This window comes from Cibotium barometz, chromosome 2, assembly GCF_041138505.1.
Source record: "Cibotium barometz isolate CiBa-2024 chromosome 2, ASM4113850v1, whole genome shotgun sequence".
Taxonomy (NCBI): Eukaryota; Viridiplantae; Streptophyta; class Polypodiopsida; order Cyatheales; family Cibotiaceae; genus Cibotium; species Cibotium barometz.
Window position 1 is genome coordinate 18,776,840 of NC_141047.1, and position 20,711 is coordinate 18,797,550.

General features: G+C 38.8%; 1 protein-coding gene across 1 annotated transcript; it reads left to right on the forward strand.

Annotated features, from left to right (window-relative positions):
• Positions 1-693: 693 nt before the first annotated feature.
• LOC147640758 (uncharacterized) lies at positions 694-1,989 on the forward strand. The gene is made up of 2 exons (XM_086814791.1): positions 694-1,448; positions 1,666-1,989. Exons 1-2 carry the CDS (start codon positions 997-999, stop codon positions 1,784-1,786), a joined length of 573 nt encoding a protein of 190 aa, XP_086670917.1. The 5' UTR covers positions 694-996; the 3' UTR covers positions 1,787-1,989.
• The last annotated feature ends 18,722 nt before the right edge of the window (positions 1,990-20,711 follow it).

Here is a 20,711-nt window from a genome sequence, read left to right on the forward strand (position 1 = left end):
ACACCCTTTCCCCAAGTTCCAACCCACTCTTTTCCAATTAAGTTTTATTTTTTAAAACTTTGTTTGTAATATTTTAACACACACCGACACACACATGCACGTACGTGGACACATGCACAACGCAAGACACACCCTCTCACTCACACGTGTACACACACCCTCTCATTCACAACACAGCAAGACACACCCTCTCACTCACACATGTGCACACACCATCTCATTCACAATACAAGAAGACATGCACAACACAAGACACACCCTCTCACTCACACGTGTACACACACCCTCTCATTCACAACACAGCAAGACACACCCTCTCACTCACACATGTGCACACACCATCTCATTCAATCATTTAAGAAAGAGCGGCCTAAAAAAACCCTTCCACACAACTGTAAGTGGGCCCGAATGAGACAGAATGATGCTGCATTCGAGAGAGAGAGACAGCGGGTCCTACACAAGGGGCGCAACCAGTGGGACACTTGTGACGCGGCGATTCCCAGAACAACTGGATTCGAGCACGTGGCACGCATTGGACGGCTGGAAACAAAGGGCTCCGGAAGGCGTCATCAGATGCTTTCATACGCGCATCCTCTCTCTAGGAGGCATTCACACATACTCTCTCCTCTCTCCTCTCTCTCTCTCTCTCTCTCTCTCTCTCTCTCTGTGTCTCTCTCTAGAGTCCTTGCTCGTCTCTCTCTTCCGGAAAAGGCCTTAACTGCCTAAACCCTATTATTTTGGCCATCGCCCAGTACTCAGGCTCGGTGCTCCCGTAGTCCCCATAGCCTACTGCTCTCGCCTTTTTTTTTCTGCTTTTTCCTCCTGTCTTCGTCCATGTCGTGCTCATCAGCAATGTGGAAGATGATCCTCAGTACTCTACAAAAGATCATAAGAAGACTGTGAGAGTTTGATGCCAATAGGGCACAGCTGTATCTAGCTCTGAAATTTCTGAAGAGATTCAGGCGAGAAGGAAGCAAAGAAACTTTGATCAAAATCATGTTGGGGAAAAGGTTTCGGAGGACGACAAGCATGTCTCATTTAAGCCCGGTTGCAGAAACAGCACAAGGAAAGCAAGCTCCTAACACCACCAATTCAACTGTTTCCCACAAGGTTGCCAGGCCTGTGGTGGTTGACAGTGGCCAAAACCTGCAACCAAATCAATGGCAAATTGTTGAAAGTGCGCGTCATGCTGAGGCCAGGATGGGATTGAATCCTCAAGAGAGCTCTAGTATGGTGATAGAGAGCCTACCGCCAAGTAGTGAAGGAAACCCTAATTTCCATGGCCAGCTGAAGCCCTCTCATCTAGTCCCTTACCAGATGGGGCTTTGGGCACACTACGACAGCAGGAGAGAGGATCCTGCGGAGCTGATTTATACAGCGGATTTTCTAGACGTTTGTTTCTTCTGCAAGAGACGCCTCGGGCATGAGAGAGACATTTTTATATACAGGTAAGCTGAGAGAAGGTTGGAGCGGCACTCTGTGTGTGTGTGTGTGAGAGAGAGAGAGAGAGAGAGGTATTAACGCCGGTAGAATGCAACACGAGGTATGGTATGCTGTAAGAAGGTTGGAGCGGCACTCTTCGTGTGTGTGTGTGTGTGTGTGTGTGTGAGGGAGAGAGAGAGAGAGAGAGAGAGCTTGATCCTAAAGTCTCCTTGGTTTTGACAGAGGGGACACCGCATTTTGCAGTGAAGAATGCCGACACCGTCAAATTTTGAGTGATGAGAGGAGGTCTCTCAGAGCTTCCAAAAAAGGAAGTGCCTCTTCCGAAACTGCGGTCGCAGCTTAGACTCCATAATTATCGTTATTGGGGTGGAAATGCCAACGAGGTCTTCTTTTGAAAGTTTTGGTTATGCTTCTTCTCCCTGTTATTATTCTCAAGCAAGCAACATCATGTAATGGCAACCTCCAATGATGCTAAAGCACCAGAGGGATAGACTATGCCTCAACTTTTGTATTCTACTTTGTATGATAAGCTTCAAGTATAGGGAAGTTTGCTCTCTCTCTCTCTCTCTCTCTCTCTCTCTCTCTCTCTCTCTCCCCCTTGGCCAGAATGGAGTGGTGTTTGCATGTATCTCCTATTACCATCCTAAAGGTTGCCCAATTTTGTTGCCAATAGTAGCTCTGTTTATAGCTATGTCTCCATCCCAACACATTGTGTTAATCCAACCTTTATGCCTTTGATGTAATCTATGCTTTTTATTGAAACAAATCATTAACACCAACCATCCACTGCTGTGAATGATGGAAAACATGGATCAGAATACCCAAAAGGCCTCATTACAATATACCTTCTGTAGATGGAGTGTGGAATGTTGAGCTTCATGCACACACACTACGTGTGTGAGTGAGCGCATCTGTGTATTGCCATGCCTTTTGGTATGCACCTTCAAGTACTGATATATATCACTTGGAATTCATTAAGTTTTTGGCTTTGCACCCACAGAAATATCAGTTGAATTTGCGCACTCGAACTGGTCAATGGTTAATGCTCATACACAAGATGAGCATCAAAACCAACAATTTCAACTCTGAATTCACCATGTCAATCTAAGTGCAGGTTGCTTTGGAGTTTCTTTCATTTGTTTACATTGACCTTCAACGATTAGAGAAAGGTTTTGTTGGAAATGGGAGAGAAGGATGGGTGGTAGAGGTGGTTTGTTAATTTTTTTTTCATGCCTGTTTTCGGGTATCTTGGCCATGCAGAAAAACTAGAGAATCGTCAAAAGTAAATTGGAAAACATAAGTATGAGTGGGATCCTTCCATCTTCTTCCAATTTTAAGAAACAATGGAATACATCACGAAACAAAATGAGGAGTATGTTCTTTGATACAATCATCAATTTTAAAAGGCAAGCTACAATTATCATTAAGCGTGGTAGTTGCCATTATCATGGAGGCTAAGAGCTTTTCACCGTAGTGCCTTGCTTAAGGCCCTTAGGAAGCTAGCTCAGCTTTGGCATCATCATTCACTACACCACACATTAACCAAAGAGGTGAAACATAGTTGATGAAAGGCAAACCTATAGTCTTAAATATGGGATGCTTTCTATCAATAATCAAAAGTGCCTTAGAATTTGTTCCACAACCAAGTGGCATTTTTTGTGCAACTAGTGAGTCACATCAAAGCACATGTTTTTTGTTCGCACGTGGTGTCATCCACGGTTGCTTTTTGATGGGTGACATGCCCATTTTTAGGCATTTTAGCCGTAAAATACAACCACTTATTTTGAGTGGCTGTCGATAAATAAGGTACATTATACAAAAATGAGCATTATTTCTACTAAGCCCGTCATTTTGAAGGGTGACCTAGCTTGTCAAAAATCATCCTTGGCACTATCATCAACTTCTTTGGTGGCTTGTCATAATAGTAATCCCTTTTGGTGGCGCCATCAAGGCCACCTGTAAGTTAGCTGGCCATTCCCTTGGAAACCTTACGCTTATTTTCCCATTGGAAAAACGACTCTATGGTCTTTCCCCACATGTCCCTACTCCATGGAGTAAAGTGAAAGCTTGAGCACTGTAATCATTGGTAAAGGTAATTAGGGTGCTACTATATAGGCACTATGATTCTTCAATCAATAAAGAGGAGAACACCAAAATTGCAGGAAAGTGCTTCACTAAAAGTGCTGTTATGCTTGATAAAAAGGGTGAAAATTATATAATCAAGAAAAGAGAGCAGGATATTTATAGAAAGTCAAGATGGATTAGAGTAAAGGGCCTTCATAACATTAAAGTTACTTCAATGAGGAAGTATATGAGTTGCCTAAGGAAATATCCTAAGGAAATGTTCTCATGCTGCATGATTTGAAAAATGAACTTTGGGTTGATCATCCTACTTATTATCCAAATGCAGTTGTTTTTGTACTTTCAAGCTTGTAATATTCAATTGCAGCTACGCTTGCATGTGTTCTTGATATAGACTTAGAAACTTAGTTTTCTTTGCTGTGTGGGAAAAGGCTACAAATGAGAGAAAAGTTACAAGTCTTCTAATTTTTCCATGTCAGACTTCCTTGTTTATACTCTTTTCACAAGTATTTACACCATCTCAAACCTTTCTAAGAGAAGCATTAGGCGAAATATGGACTCTCATTTTTATCCCTTAAGAATTTCCACACCTCCTCTCTTTAGAAAAATGGACTCATGGTAAAATTTTTGTAAATCAAATCAAAAGTTGGCGGAGATTGCACATTTGGAATCTACTCATCACAGACCTTTCCAATGATATATAGCATGATCAATGCTATATATCATTGGAAAGGTCTGTGATGAGTAGATTCCAAATGTGCAATCTCCGCCAACTTTTGATTTGATTTGCAAAAATTTCACCACCATGAGCCCATTTTTTATAGAGAGAGGAGGTGTGGAAATCCTTAAGGAGCAAAAATGAGAGTCCATATTTCGCCTAATGTTGGACACAAGATGGTGGACTCAAGATGGACTCATTGATTACTCTAAGGGACAAGGGTTCTTTTGTTTTGGGTAGTAAAGATCCCATCACGTGCAACATGGTCTTTTATCTAGGATCATTAAAGAAGCCTTCCCTAGTGAAGAAGGAAGGAAAGAAACCACAACCATTATGCCTCTTAATGTTACGGTGATTGCAAGAAATAATCATGTCCCCATTTACCTTCTATGGGGAACCAAGTAGCTTACCATGGTTAAAAGGAAGACAGAGTTGAATTTTTCAATTAAGAATCAATAAATACAATTTTATAGAATGCTAAATTTCAATCAAGAGATTTAGGGATCCATTTCTAAGAGCATCTAAATGGGAGGCCCTAGTGAAAATGTTGTGATCAAAACAACTAAGCATTTCCTTTTATGACATCTTGTTTGTGGTTCTCAAATGGTTACCTTTCCATGCTGGCAAGGAAAGCGATAGGGGTTGTGGATGTATCCCTAAGTAGCCTTGAGAAAACCCCTCCCTACCTCTTCCCTTGATTTTTAATTCAATAAATGGAGACATAGAAAAGCAACCAAAGCTACCTAATCGCCATTTGAAGGGGAAGGAATCTTGAAGTTGATACTTTCTTTTCATATGCAAAGGCTACAGTAGGAAGGAGGAAGAAGTGGTCCACAACCTCCCAAAAGAACAAAAAATGGGAGATCTTGGTTTGGAGTCCAAGTGGGATTTAGAAGAGTATGGGTGAAAAAACTATTTGGAATTGATTTGAACAAGCGAAATATTCATGATGCTTTATCTACTAGTTTTAATTGAGTAACAACAAGATAGATAAGCTATGAATTATCCTCATCACTATGTTGGTGTATACCCATGAATTTCATACCCTATTTACTTTTTGTGGAAATACTATTGTAAAACGTATAGAGATACACACACCCACTTTTGCGTGTAAATATGTCATGAAACATACATAGATACACACATACCCTTGGCCTCATGTATGTATCAAACCACCCCTGCTTATCCCTTGTGATTCTTATTCTTCCTCCACTATCCATTGTATCATTCTGAGTAACTTACTAATGATGCCTACTATGTTACACAAGGCAACCCCTTTGACACTTAGAATTTCTTATTCTTCCTCCATTAGCCATTTTATCATTCTAAGCAACCTTAATAAATCCACCCTTAATGATGCTTGCTATGCTAAAACAAGGCAAGTCCTTTGACACTTAATGCAAACTACTAAGTATAGATTGGATCACCTATAAATAGAAGGTTACCTAAGCACCCTTAAAATGAAACCTGAATGTAACCAAACCCTTCTATCATCCATTTCCATTAAGGCCTCTTTCCTCTGTAGGGTGAGATTTAACAAAATGTGCAAATATTGATGAGGTTTTGGTAGAGGTTGAAGAAAAGATTATGTTTGTTGAAGCCATTTCAGAAAAATGCATTTTTAAAAAGAGTTTCCTCTTTGGAGTGAGATTTGAATGGTTTGTAACAAAATGTGCAAATATTGATGAGGTTTTAGTGGAGGTTGAAAAAAACATTATTTTGTTGATGCCTTTTCTTAATAATGTAATTTTTTAAGAGTTGTTGTAAATTGCCTCATTGGACGGTATAGTCCAATGGTAGCACCCATGCCTCAAAGGGGCATTGGGTTCAAAGCTATCTTAGTGGCATCTAATTTGAGTACTTACTTTCACATCATCCCCCCACCCCCCCAAAAAAAGTAATTGTAAAGAAGATAGGAAACCAAATGTTTAAAGAGATGGTTTTTTTCTTATAAAAGTAGTTGTAAATAAGATAGGAAAGTGAATGTTTAAAGAGATGGTATGAAGATTATAAATTAGAGCACATTGCAAAATAATACCAAAGTGTGTGTAAAATGTGTTTGGAATTTGGACGACCATGCCGAGAAAATATTGAAAGAAGAATTCCGCCGACCTCGAGTTAGTAGTGAGTCCCAAGGTCATGGGTTCAAGTCCTCACTGTACAAGCGGTGGCACGCATGGGTGTGTGTTGTGTTGTACTTTCTAATTCCAACCAATTCCAAAAAAAAAAAGAAATAAAAACTCCATTTTTTAATTAAATATATACAGGGTTCATTTAGATTAGTTCCCTAAGAAGGAGCATATGATATTCTCGATCATTTTTATGGAAATCCCACGGAAGGATCAAAGTTTGTGGGGTCATAAAATAAAAAATATCAAATAAATAGACTTGGAAAGCATAGTGCACTGTGCAGTGGTGCTCCATCCAGTTGCCAACAAAAAAAAAAAAAAAGAAGCATTATACAAATTATAAAATTGATCTTTTAACCACCAAGCTAAGTGCGTGAATAAGTAGAATTAAATGGTGGATTAATTTAAATACAAAAGTTAAATAAAAATCATTCAATACAACACAGCATTACAAGTCAAATAATCATTCTAAACACTTAAAAAAAATATATTAATAAAGTCAAATACTCATGTCCATAATATTCGTGTAACGTTTGAGGAATCGTAGGTTTTAATATTAATTCGAATTTTATAATTGAGGGGGTGCAGCACTGCAGCACTGAAATGAATTTCTTATTTTTCTTTTTGAGCTTTGCAGAGCTGGCAGATTGTCGTTTAGCGCTGCAGACAAAAGACAGGCATGCAGCACCTCCCGCATTATTGGAAGACGAAGTTTTTATAAAAAAATGATAGAGAATCTTTAAAAATAAAATAAAAATCAGAACGATAGATAATGTATTGTTCAAAAAAGAATCACTTGCAAAACAAAACAATCAGTTGTCTTGTCGTTTATACCGTGACAAATAAAGTATATATGCATTATTATTATGTATTCTGTATAATATTAGTCCCCCCATGGTAGTGCCCCTCAGGGAGACTTTTTGGAGGCTTGTGGACATTGCTTGAATAAAATTATTTTCCCCAAACTCACCTCCAAATTTGAGAAATTATTAATCAGGTTTTTTTTTTAAATTTTTTTGAAGGTTTTGGTTCTATAACCTCTCAAAATTTACAGGTATTTATACCTTTAAATTTTAATTTTGAAGGTTTTTTTTTAAATTTGAAGGTGCAATTACACTATACCTGGGTTTTTTTTCGCACACTGCTCGTGGAGTAGTAGGGCAGAGCACCCCCTCTCTCACTAAGCTCTCATCATGGAAGAGGCAAGTGCCACCTTCCAAGATTTCATGAACCCTCGCCCCCTTCATTTCTCACACTCGTCCTCCCTCGCAGTGCCGAAATTTGAGGTTGAACCCTTCGGTGCACATCAAAGCCCTTCAAACCTTCTAGAAGGTCTCTTAGAAAATAGGGTTGTAATAGAAGGCCACTGTTTTGAAAATTTCTCTAAATTTTACACATAAACATATATATTTTGAGGGTCACCCTAGTTTATGGCCTTCAAATTTCAGCCTTGCTCTCGAGTCCCAAGTTCCAACACCTCCATTTTCCACATACATAATTCCTAAGGAAGATTCAAAATTCCCAAAAATAAAATTACAAAATGTAAAAATTGGCATGTGAAGAACTCTAGGGCTTAAGTGCACATTCCCATGATACAATAAAGTCGGCCAGGAAATTGTCCTGAAACTTGGCCAAGTTGAAATTGAACTGGGCCAAGAAAACGGCCAAATGCATAATAAAAATGATCCTACAAGCACAGACTAACTAATTGGGCCTTGGGAAGAGGCTATAAGGAAAGATTGGTTTGCTTTAACCCACAACCTACTTCTCAAAATGGCAGGAAAAGGGGAAAAGAAGCTCACCAAAATTTCCAAAGTTTACTTATAACTATATGAAATCATGAAGACTATGCTTGTTTAAAATTGTCATCATTTCCTCTTCAACCCAAGGTGAAAGGATTGATATTCAGTAAAAGTAGTTACACAAACATTGGTTCAAGAGCAGTAATTTAGCAATATCATTCATGTTCAAACTCTTACATCTTGTATGGTTTAAATTTTACTAGACTCTAAAAGAATGGTCTCTTCTATAGTCTTGGTTTCTAGCTTACTAAAGCCCAACATGCTCCTTTGTCATACAAAAATTCTTTGAAGTCTTGGTTTCTAGCTTGCTAGATGCCAGCATGCTCTTGTGTCATTAAGCAATTAGTGTCTCTACCAAATTGGACATCCGCCATGCTTCTTTGTCGTTAAGCAATTATTGTCTCTACAAAATTGGACATCATCAACCTGTACATGATTGATAAGAAAATATATTTTTATGTCTGACTAAGCAAAATAAAACAACACTTAAACTTGCTTGGTGTCTTATTAGAAATTAAGACATGCTTTCGTTTTCAAGAGTAGTTAAACAATGCAAAATTATTAGGACTAAAATATGGATAAGGATCTTAAATAGGTTTTAAAAGTGACATGTGAGATGGATACTCGACTAGAATGCCCCACGTTTTGTCTTTAATGCCAAATATAAGAGGGCATTCAAGCCAACTCTTGTCAACAATTTCCACAATAAAACTCAAAGGTTTCTTGTTTCCTAGCACTATATCAAGGATAAAACATATTTAAATTGAAGGCCTCCATGATATTCCATCATTATAATATGTGTAAAGCTATGTTGGAACATATATATTTTTTCCTATGAATGTAGGAATTGCCCATCAACAACTAGGAAAGGGCTATATGATGTACATGTGTGGACTAGTCCAAAGGGCGGCACTTAAAAAGTAGACTATTTTGGTAGGGAATTATTAATCATAATTCACCCTCAAATAAAGGGTGATTCTTGTAAATTAGGTTAGAGATGCCAAATAATTTTTGTGTTCTTCAACTATCCTTGAAATCTACCTCGTCCATTAGAAAAAGATGAGTTCTTTGTCTTTCATGAGTCACTTCACATACATGGTTTTTCTTCTCTCTCTCTCTCTCTCTCTCTCTCTCTCTCTCTCTCTAACACTCTCTTTGTCTTGATTGAATTTTATGCTTAGCACTGTAGATTTACTGGTTGATTAGTAGGATGTTGCTTCTATTATTAGACCATACATTTAGCTCAAGATCGATAGATTTACTAGTTGAATAGTAGCTTCTTTTGTTAGACCATACATTTAGCTCAAGACCGATATGGTCTTTATGATATGTATTTATCTCATATGTCATTTTGGCCTTCCCATAGATGTTTATATAATTTTATTTATTTCTTCTTGTTCTTCTGCTTCTCTCTCTCTCTCTCTCTCTCTCTCTCTCTCTCTCTCTCTCTCTCTCATAGATGTTTATATAATTTTATTTATTTATTTATTTCTTCTTGTTCTTCTGCTTCTCTCTCTCTCTCTCTCTCTCTCTCTCTCTCTCTCTCTCTCTCTCTCTCTCTCTCTCTCTAAATTAATTCGTAGAATTACAGCACAAAAGAAAAATAATTTATGAAAAAGTGTTAAAAAATCATCTTAAATATTACAAGAAATTACTATAAGACAAATTTCCAAAGTTTGAAGGTTTTTCTTTTCTATAACTCGTTAAAGTTAGTAACTTGTTTTTTTAAAAACAATTTTAATCACACTAAATGATATTTCTTTTCTTACACTACGTAGCATGTGCTTCTTAATTTTTGAAGAACAATAATATCAATATGCAGTGTTTTTTCTTACACTATGTAGCACATGCTTCTTAATTTTTGAAGAACAATATTTATTTTCTTACACTACATAGCATGTGTTTCTTAATTTTTGAAGAACAATAATATCAATATGTAGTTTTTTTTCCTTACATTTCAATTTAGCGAGATTTACGCTTCTATAGTTTGTATCTACATTCCACATGTGTGGGTTATGTTCATTTATCATCTTCATATTTTTTTTCGACAAATTCATCATGAAAATGTGTACATAATCAATTTACAAGAAAATGGGTACATAATCAGTTTACAAGAGACAATTATTGCACTCTTACATTTACCATAGATGTTTAATAGTATTGTTGCACGCTCAATAAGCTTTTCCCTAGTCTACAAGTGAGTTGCCTTGCGTTTGCTGTATAAGAACACATAATCTAGTTATTGTTTTTCTTTGTTTTCTTTGTTAATGCTAATAGTAAGAGACTTGTGTCAATGGTACATAGTGGTACATGCAAGGGGAACAAGGAAGTTGAATTGCTGAACAAAGCAAACAACAAGTATGATGTTAGCTTTGGATGGAAAATCATATAGGTTAAAAAGTTTAATAATCAAACCATGGCTTACATTTGGCTTGAGAACATCCAAAAAAACATGAACAATTTGTTTCCAAGGACCATCACGCGATAATGCATATCCAACTCCCATGTTTAAACTTTGCAAGATTTGGCCTTGGCAAAGACAACCTAAAATTTTAACAGGTGTAAGTATTAAGACTTACTTGACTTAAAAGACATTATGGTTATCACACAAATAAGCTAGTTAGAATCCCCCCCAATGTGCAATACGGATTTCCCACAACCTAAACCAACTATCCAAGGCACAGATGTCTGATTGCCTCACTTTCTTGCTTCTCCAACTAGTCGTCTCGCAAATACATATACTCTGAGACATTGCCTCCTCTTTTGTCGATGCGATTCTCCATTTCTTACATAGTGTTCCATTTAATCATTTTTTCTAACATATTGGGTAGTGTGATTTATCAAACTCTATTCCCAATGGAAAAGACATGATCTTTTTCTCACAACCTTCCATCTTCTTATTAGTCCCTTTGTTGTACATTATTCTTACGGCATTCCAATTGGTTGTGCTTCATTCGTCCAAACCACGTTCAATGGTCATGACGTTGTTGTCTTTGGCAACTTATCATGTAGTATTACGCTTTAGCATGCTCTTCTTCCTTTTTGAACCTCTGGGTTTGGTCCTTGAGCCTTATCATCATCAGGGGCTACCTTAGCTACTTGCTTCGTTGAGGTCGAAGCTTAAGCTTTTACTTATTCGCAGCCTTGGATGTTCCCTTGGTTCATCTTGTCTTTGCAGCCTTATGATGATATTTAGGGGGACTATATGAATAAGTTCTCTCTACACACTCAACAAGTTAAGGCTCATTAAAGTGATTCCTTTAGGTTCATTAAAGTGATTCCTTTAGGTTCATTAAAGTGGTTCCTTTAGGTTCAAAACCCTCCAAATGGCAAGAGATATTCTTTTAGTAGATCAATGGTATTTTCAAAACTAAACCATCACTATAACTGCTTAGAATCCTTCCTTTCACCCCTAGAAGCCTAGACCCTCTCACACCCCTAAACCATCACTATAACTACTTGAATTCCTTCCTTTCACCCCTAAAAGCCACCGACCCGATCATAAGGTGCTTTACCATCTTACCTATCTAAACGGGCATTGAAACATTTAAATAACCATACCCTATGCTTAATGTCAAATAGGAAAAGACTATGAAGTTAGTGTACATAATTTCTTAAGACTAGTAAAGGTCGAACCAAAATAAAAACTAGTAAATGCCATTAAAAACCAAATCTCCAAATCATTAAATGTTCCTAAAAAGTTAAAAATTCCAACACTTAGATCACTTGATCATTAACCATAAGAGCTTCGATTAGCCTAAACAAAAAATAGTCCTCACATAGTCATGCTATAAACATGACCAAAAATCAAGTAATGCACCATCATTGGCCACATTAGGCTAAATGTATAGAGATTTCTAGTGTGAAAACTAGTCACTTATATATAAGCTATTTTTCATAATAAGCTACATAATTATTTCCTTGCAATAGTTTACTTGTGAGCTCTCCTTCTTCCTCTCTCTTCTTTTTTACTTGTATAATTCATGCTTGTTTGATGGATGCATGCTTGAATATGTTTGATTATAGGATTCCCTCTTCTATTAGATTCTTCTTCTCTTCCTTTTTGTGTGAGAGAGAACCATCATGAATGATCATCTCTTCTGGCTTCCATCTAGGCATTAAGAGATATCCCTTTATGCCTTTGGTAAGGAGCACTCTGATGTGACAATGGAGTGAGGACGCACCATGCTTGACACCCACATGGGAAGCTATTATTGTGGCTCAAAGGAAAGACCCAATAACATGCTTTGGCAAGGCTAAGGTAAGCTCCTGACTTGAACTAGAGCTAGTGTTAGAGCAAGTGGTCGAGTAGAAACCACGAACTACACCTGATCATATCCTAGACCCTATCCCAGACCTAATTATAAAACTAGTGAGAGGGATCCTTAGACCTTGCCCAAGGTCTCAGACAGACCCATATCCATTCTTAAGAGGCTACAAATAGAACTAGTTCTGGAGCCTCTACCTTTAGAACCAATCCAACCAAACTCCACATTGCTAGTTGTAGTGAGAGAGGACTTAGTGTGGGAGAGGTGAAAATTGTTGGATATGATATCTAAGCTATGAAGATTGATCAATGACATACTCAAGGTGGATCAAAGATTGTACAAGACATCATGAATATGAGGGACAAAAATTGGTATATGCAGAAAATTGATATGAGATTAACACAAGAGGACACTAACTGTAATTAGACATGAACCAAACTTACATAATACCTTGATCACGACTTGTACCTTATTTATAGACTCCTCTACCCTATTTTTAGTTGCATGAACAACATGCACCAACCATTTGTAGGCTTTACACACCAACCACTAACTACTAGCCTATCAACCACATTTAAATTGGACTAAGGAGTTGGGATTACATTTATCCAACAACCCCCCTTAAGACCAACTTCTTACAAAACATGAATCAAGTCTAACAAACCTCCTTGACACAATGATTAAGAGTCCCCCCTTAACAACAACATAGGGTAGTGTACTCTCCTCTACAACTCGTCAAGTTGGAACAACATAAGTCTTGACTCAACCACATACATGACATAATCTAAAAAGCATACTCCTCATCTACATCTTTTATACTAAGACTAGAACAAAGATTTGTTTCTTCTTGTTGGTTGACTTCTTCAACCACATGTGCCTTTGCTTGCTTTTGATCTTTTTGGTAGCACTTTGAGGATGGATGATTCGTCTTTCCACAATACTCACAAGGATGTTTGGAGAAACAATCCTTAGTAAGATGATTTGTACGACCACAAATAGTACACTTCTTCTTTGCCGATGTCGTAGTAACAGTATATGCATAAGGATCTATCACATCCTTTGTAATCTTCTTGTCTTCTTCCTACAAAGAATTTATGATACTTTCCAAAGAAGGGACTGGCTCCTTCTCTTTAAGTACCATCACAATTTGTCTAAAGCTTGAAGATAAGCTTTTAAGCAGGATAGCAATAGCATCTTCTTCAGGAACAGGAGATTTAACATAAACCAAATGTGTCATTAAGCTCTTCAACCTGTTAATCAAAGCTACTAAATTTTCATTACTCTCCATGGTTAGATCAAAGAGTTGCATCTTCAAACTGATCTTGGAATGCTTTGCCTTTACACCAAAAGTACGTTTTAATAATTCCCAAGCTTCCATAGCTGACTCAACATTATTAATATAATGAATAAAATCATCTTCTAAAGAGCAGTAATGATAATACCAAGTGCTTGCTCATATTTTTCTTGAAGTGCAGCCGTTGTAGCTCTTGTAAACTGCAGCAGAAATACGTGCTTCATCTTCAGTAAGTGGCTTGACCATACTCCATAGATTTTTCTTCATGAGGTAGCCCTTCACCTTGATTTGCCACGTATGGAACCCAGTTTGGTTGAATTTGTCAGGGAATTTGGAACTCATGATGATGAAATATGATGATTAATGTTGAGAACTTGCTCACATAGATGATTTAAGCCCAAATAGTAAAAATATCATCAATATAAATCAAAATAGGTATCACCATGTAGTTGGAGCAGAAACTGCAGAAAAGGGGTGACTGGAAAAATGATGTGTGTAGCTGCTACAGTGGACCATATGCCTCCAAATTTTGTGTGCTAAATCTCCACATAATAGACTTGCATCACCTCAAAGCAATTGACTCAATTTGTACAGACGGCGGTGAATTGCTGCGCTGAACAGGAAAACGTCTGTTTAAATGGCGATGAACAATTCGTGCTGCTGCGATGGAATTGGGCGTTGATCTTCGAATTGTAGCAAGCGTGGGAGCAAAGCTAAGAGCCTATATCAAAATCTTGGGCTAGAATCAACTCAGGTGCATGCACGGAAGCAATCTACAGCAAGTGGTTCAAACAGAGAAAAACTGGCTATGGTGATTAAGAAATTGATTAGGATTTTTTCTAATAAACTAAACCTAATTGAGTCAAGCTCTAATACCAAATGTTGGATATGATAACTAAGCTATGAAGATTGATCAAAACATACTCAAGGTGGATCAAAGATTGTACAAGACATCATGAATATGAGGGACAAAAATTGGTATGTGCAGAAAATTGATATGAGATTAACACAAGAGGACACTAACTGTAATTAGACATGAACCAAACTTACATAATACCTTGATCACGACTTGTACCAACAATGACTTTATCTAGTCGCCCCAAAGGCACCACTTCCTAGGGAAGTATCAATGCACATACCTTTTTATACATTAGCATGTCCTATCCCACCTCAGAGTGAGTCATGAGTGCGAGTATCGCCTAGTGCTATCAGGCCTAACAACCTTCTTATCCTTAGAGGTCTGCTCGAGGTCTGAGTTCTGATAAGCTTTCTTTTATAAGGAAATTCTAAACTTTAGAGAGACTTTTGAGACTAGAAGAATGGGAATTTAAGAGCCCATAGAGTTGAACTTGAGCCAAAGGAAGAAGAGGATGAACTATGCCCCATTGAGCACCCTCCATCCATAGCCAAAACCAAAGGATAGCCCAAAGTGCCCATGAACAAGCTAGGACACTATTTTAAAAGTGATAAAATGAATGCAGTGTTACCTATGGTGTGCAGTGTTACCTATGGTGTGCAAGGGACTTACGGTCTCGATGGTGGTGTTAGTGTCAGCATAATTACCAAGGATTGCTACTAGGAGGCCTGGAGAAGCCCACCACTTGTAGGCACAAGCTTTGTAGTTAAGCTTACCAATGGGAACATAGCTAAACCCTTAGGCATCTTGCAGGATGCAAAAACCCTTAGGCGTCTTCTTGCAAGATTGCTAGGAGGCCTGGAGAAGCCCACCACTTGTAGGCACAAGCTTTGTAGTTAAGCTTGCCAATGGGAACATAGCTAAACCCTTAGGCATCCTGCAGGATGCGAAAATAAGGACCTTTGGATTAAGTTTCTACCACATAACATTTGTGGTGATGGATTTTTAGAGAAGAGGGTTATACACAATGATCCTCAAAAGGCCTTACATGAGAGAAGCAAGGCTGGTTAATGATTGGGAAATGAATCATATCTATTATATACACACAAAGGCAAGTAGTCCTTGAAGATAAACCTCAAGGCAGGGAAGACTCATCCCCCATGGGCCAAGGCATTCTCCTCAATGAGTGACACGACTTTTCGAACTTCTTTAACCAACATCTATAAATGTTGTAAGCAGGTTGTTGGATTATGAAGATGAGAACCACAATAATGAGCCTTTCCCAAAGCTTGATAATCTAAGGATTAGGTCTATGTCTTGGGAACTATGGACACTCTTCCACAAATGCTTAGAACAAGGTTTGCATGACTGGATGAGATGGAAATCACCTCTCTATTCATGCTTAGTGTGGTGTCCCTCTTGTTGGGAGAGCCAATATCGATTTTGAGCCTGGGGTAGCTAGTGATTCTCTGTAGAAGAACCAAATTCTGCATTATCCATAGTCGACCAAGAAAAAGGAAACCACATAGAAATCCTAAGAAGTATCTTCTCTTCATGGAGATGGACCTTTTCTTGTCGCTTCGTTCTCTTGAGGCCATGGATTCACATGAAACCTATACCCACCAACAACAGTGGGAAGTTGACTTAAACAAGTTCACTATTCAAACCAAGATAATGGTCTATAAAAAGTTATGAGGATCCCACGAACTCCCAGCAAGCCAAGCTCTTCCAAGCTATCACCAATAAGGTTAAGGCTAAGGCAGACAAGGAAGAAAAACTCAAAGAGCTTGCCGAGCCTTAAGAGAAAGATCTGAGGTAAGTGCTTGAATATTTCAGGTCCTACAACATCAAGGGCAAAGTGGTAAAATGGTGAGAAGGCTCAAAGGATCCTAAGTGGAGAGCCACACGACCCACTGAGATCAAGTAACTAAACCTTGCTAGCCCAAGTGAAGAGCCTAAGCCAATGTTCATTGCCACCAAGGACCTCACCCTGATTAAGAAAGAGAATTGATTGCCTTAAGAAGTTTCACGATGTGTTTGCCTAGAAATACACTGATATGAAGGAAACTCCTCCAAAAGTGGTGAAACACACCATCTCTCTACACTAAGATGTGAAACCATCCAAACAGAGAGCCTACCACACGAATCCCAAGTATAGTCAAATGGTTAAGAAGAGCTAGATAAGATTTTTGATGTGGGATTTGTGTATGAGATTGAGCACACAAAGTGGGTTTTATTGATCGTTTCCAAAAAGAATAAAAAGCTTAGAATGTACGTTAAACCTCAAGAAGGTTAATGCTACCCCTTGCCCTACAGAGACCATATGCTAGAGAGAGTCACTGGAGCAGAAGCTGATAGCTTCTTGGATGGCTTCTCAGGCTACAACCAAGCGATGACGACTAACCCAACCAACCAACTATAGAATGGGAAACTCTTATGCATACTGCATCATGCCATTCGGCCTGACCAATACCCCATGCCACCTTCCAAAGCTTTATGTGTACAACCTTCAAGGTTATCCTTCAAAAGATCTTGGAGATATTCATTGATGATCTATGAGTGCAATCCAAGTGGAAGGATCACCTTGCTCATCTTCATCTAGCCTTCAAGAGGTGTACTCTACCACATCTTGTTAAACCCACTTAAATGTTAATTTTGGGTTAAACATAGTGTCATTCTTGGACACATCATCTCCAAGAATGACATCTCCATAGATAAAACAAGATTCGTTTGATCTTAGAGTTTCCACTACCTATCAACTACAAAAGGATGCAAAGATTCATGGGGTAGCTCACATAGGGTATCACAGAAGATTTATCTTTTTCTATGCCATATATGCTAAACCTTTTTATAAGCTAGTGATTATCTTGGAATGGATAGCTGAATGCCAATGGGCATATGAGAAACTAAAGAAGGCATTAGCCAACACGCGTGCCTATCCCCAAACCCATGTTATATGCCATGAAAAAGTATAGGCACTACTTGTTGTGGGTGGCTACCAAATTAGACCATCAAGCATTAATGTATGTGATGAACAAGCCATGCACCATAGAGCACGTCACCAGATGGTTGCTTATTCTTTTAGAGTTTGTTAATTATTTCACCATCACCGTGGGAAAGGGGTATGCATATGTCCATGTCAACCACCTTTCCAAAATTCCAAATGGAGAACCCCCTCTAGGAATGGAAGATGATCTATTGCAATCATGCTTCACTATTCCACGTTGACCACATATCAGAATGGAGTGGAGACATCACCCACTTCTCAGCTTCTTCTCGGCCAATGGATTTCCCATTGACTGGCCCCATCAAAAAGGATAGAGCCACATGCCTTATTTAGGAAGGTGGCCTTCTATTAATTGGTAGCGGGAATGCTTTACATAAAGGGTCAAGATGGCATCACGAGGAAGAGTGTTCATGAGATGACTTTGTTTCTGTTCTTGAATAAGCCCATTTTGGCATAGGTGGAGGATACTTTTTCGGGACACGACTGCTCGTAAGGTTCTCTACTAAGACTAAATTTGGTGGCCTACACTCTTTGGAGAGGTGACTAAGTTTGTCAAGCGCTATGACAAATTGTTTCTTGGTGATTTCCCTCTCTTGAATGGTAAGATAGTAGTCTAGGGTGACAGACCAATCAGGAAATGCTGTGGGAGATGTGAAGTCACCCACCAGAGTTTTCGGGTACAAACACCAACTCTCAAATGGTCACAGGGGACACACAAAACACCACTCTACTAAGCAAACCTTCACTCTCACTCTCTCAGTTTGCACTCTGCATCTCTCCACTAACTATCTCACTCACTCTCCCCCACACATACACGACATATTCGGTAAATTAGAGACACTGCATACTTAATACACATAGTGTAGAGAGCAACACATAACAATAAATGAAATGGAAATATTTCTCTTAGATACATTCTAGAAGTATTGCAAACTAATACAGAGCAATTTCCTAACATAGACTACCATTTCCTGAGTGCTATCACTATAACAAGCTTCATGGCATAGACTGCCAACTATCAGTTGAGAGCATACAATGACTGCACCCTTCATACATTCCTTCTATCTAAGTGTCTATCTCTCTTTCTATCTATCACCTTATCACCCTTTTCCATCCATCTGTAGTGATCAATCGCCCTTTTGCGCTGAGACTTCTTGTTCTTGTTGGCACAACGACTCTCTATTCACTACCTCCACACGTGCGATATCGAGGTGGTGCTCACGACGTGTGGAGTGGGTTGCCTGCACCTTTTGCTGCCATTGAGCTACTGGGCATAACACCTGGCACGCCCGCTGTGTTGGAGCTTATGCTCTAGAACCAGTTTCCACCATGACAAATTTTTCTTTGAATCTCATGAACATTTTTGGGGGAGTATGGTCTGGGATCTATACATCATCGGAGTAGGTGGTGTGTTCTACATCCTCTTTAATTTTTGTGCCTGTTTGTCGGTCTGTGGTGTCTTCTGATAAAAAATTTTTACCACCGGCTTGAGTGGGGTGTGGCCTAGAATTTTCTTTTCTGCCATTGGTATGGTCCTCCACTCAACTTGTACAGCTTCTTCATATTTTGCTGGATCATCTGAAGGTGAGCTTTGTACCTTTTTCGCTTCCGAGTCTCCGGTGCTCCACTTCCAGACATTGACACTTGTAGGTGGTTGCATCCTCCTTCCCTCCGACATTTGTGAGAACAAGAATTGTGAGCATGGGTGTTCCAGAGAAAGAGGTTTCATGGTAAGCATGGATCTTATTCTGTCTGCATTCTAAAAATATGGTGGTAGCTCTTTGTTAGCTCTCAGCAACTCAGAGAACATCACATGTGAAGCTTCAAAGAATGGATTGTGCAGGCTAGCCCACGAAGTTGCTGAGCTATTGACCAATTCGTCTTTTAGGTGCTCATTTTATTTGTGCAGGGCTTGGTTGGTGCCATGCAACTTTCGGACCTTAACCAATAGCTCTCCGTGATCCTTTCTTGGTACTCCGGGCAACAACATTTTTGTGCTTTCTGTGGCTAGCTTAGCATCGAGACCTTTACCTTTGCAAGTTCTACTTGGAGTCTGACCATTTCTTCCTTTGCTTCCCTTAGCTCTAACTTCCACTGTAGCCTTGTCTTCTAGGTCTGTTGTACCCTTTCTGCCACTTGCTTTTCCTCCTCTATTTGCATATGGAGGGCGGCTTTGTAGTTTTCCAAGTCTCGGGGCCCTTCTTTTCTGAGCTAATTTTTATTCTCCATGCAATTGGTAAAAATTTAGAAAAAGTCCCATCGATATTATCGAAAGTAGAAAATGTTACTAAATGTGAATAGATGTGAATACGATGTGAATAAGATGAGAATACAATGTGATAAGATGTGAATGCAATGTGATAGGATGTGAGTGGATGTGTGATAAGATGTAAGTGGATGTGATGATGTGATAAGATGTGAATGGATGTGATGATGTGATAAGATGTGAATGGATGTGATGATGTGTGATAAGATGTAAGTGGATGTGATGATGTGATAAGATGTGAATGTGATGTAAATGGATGTGGATGTGAAGAGATGTGGATGGGATGTGATGTGATGTAAATGGATGTGGATGTGAAGAGATGTGGATGGGATGTGATGTGATGTAAATGGATGTGGATGTGATGAGATGTGGATGGGATGTGATGTGATGTAAATGGATGTGGATGTAGATGTGGATGTGAAGAGATGTGGATGGGATGTGATGTGATGTAAATAGATGTGAATGGATGAGATGTGATGTGAATGGATGTGATGTGATGTGAAATGGATGTGATGTGATGTGATGTGAATCGGGATAGATATGAATGGATGAGATGCATTGTGAATGGATGTGATGTGATGTGATGTGATGTGAATCGGGATAGATGTGAATGGATGAGATGTGATGTGAATGGATGTCAGGAAGATTTAATAGATGTGTTCCTCATCACAAGGATTAAACATCTCAGCAGGCAGGGAGAAGTTGGCATGTATTGATGAGGCCTATCCAGACACTTATTTGGTATATCTACTATTCTCACAGCTCTACTGACCAGATTCATACCAAGGTTTTGCATCTACATGTCAGCTCATAAAGAAGGGTGACCCCAATGCCCTTGCTTTTAAT

Bases quoted from the DNA above. Each gene is read 5' to 3' on its own strand.
- LOC147640758 (XM_086814791.1), top strand. From the start codon at position 997: ATGTTGGGGAAAAGGTTTCGGAGGACGACAAGCATGTCTCATTTAAGC. The intron at 1,449-1,665 runs GTAAGCTGAGAG...TGGTTTTGACAG, and splicing joins AGAGACATTTTTATATACAG to AGGGGACACCGCATTTTGCA.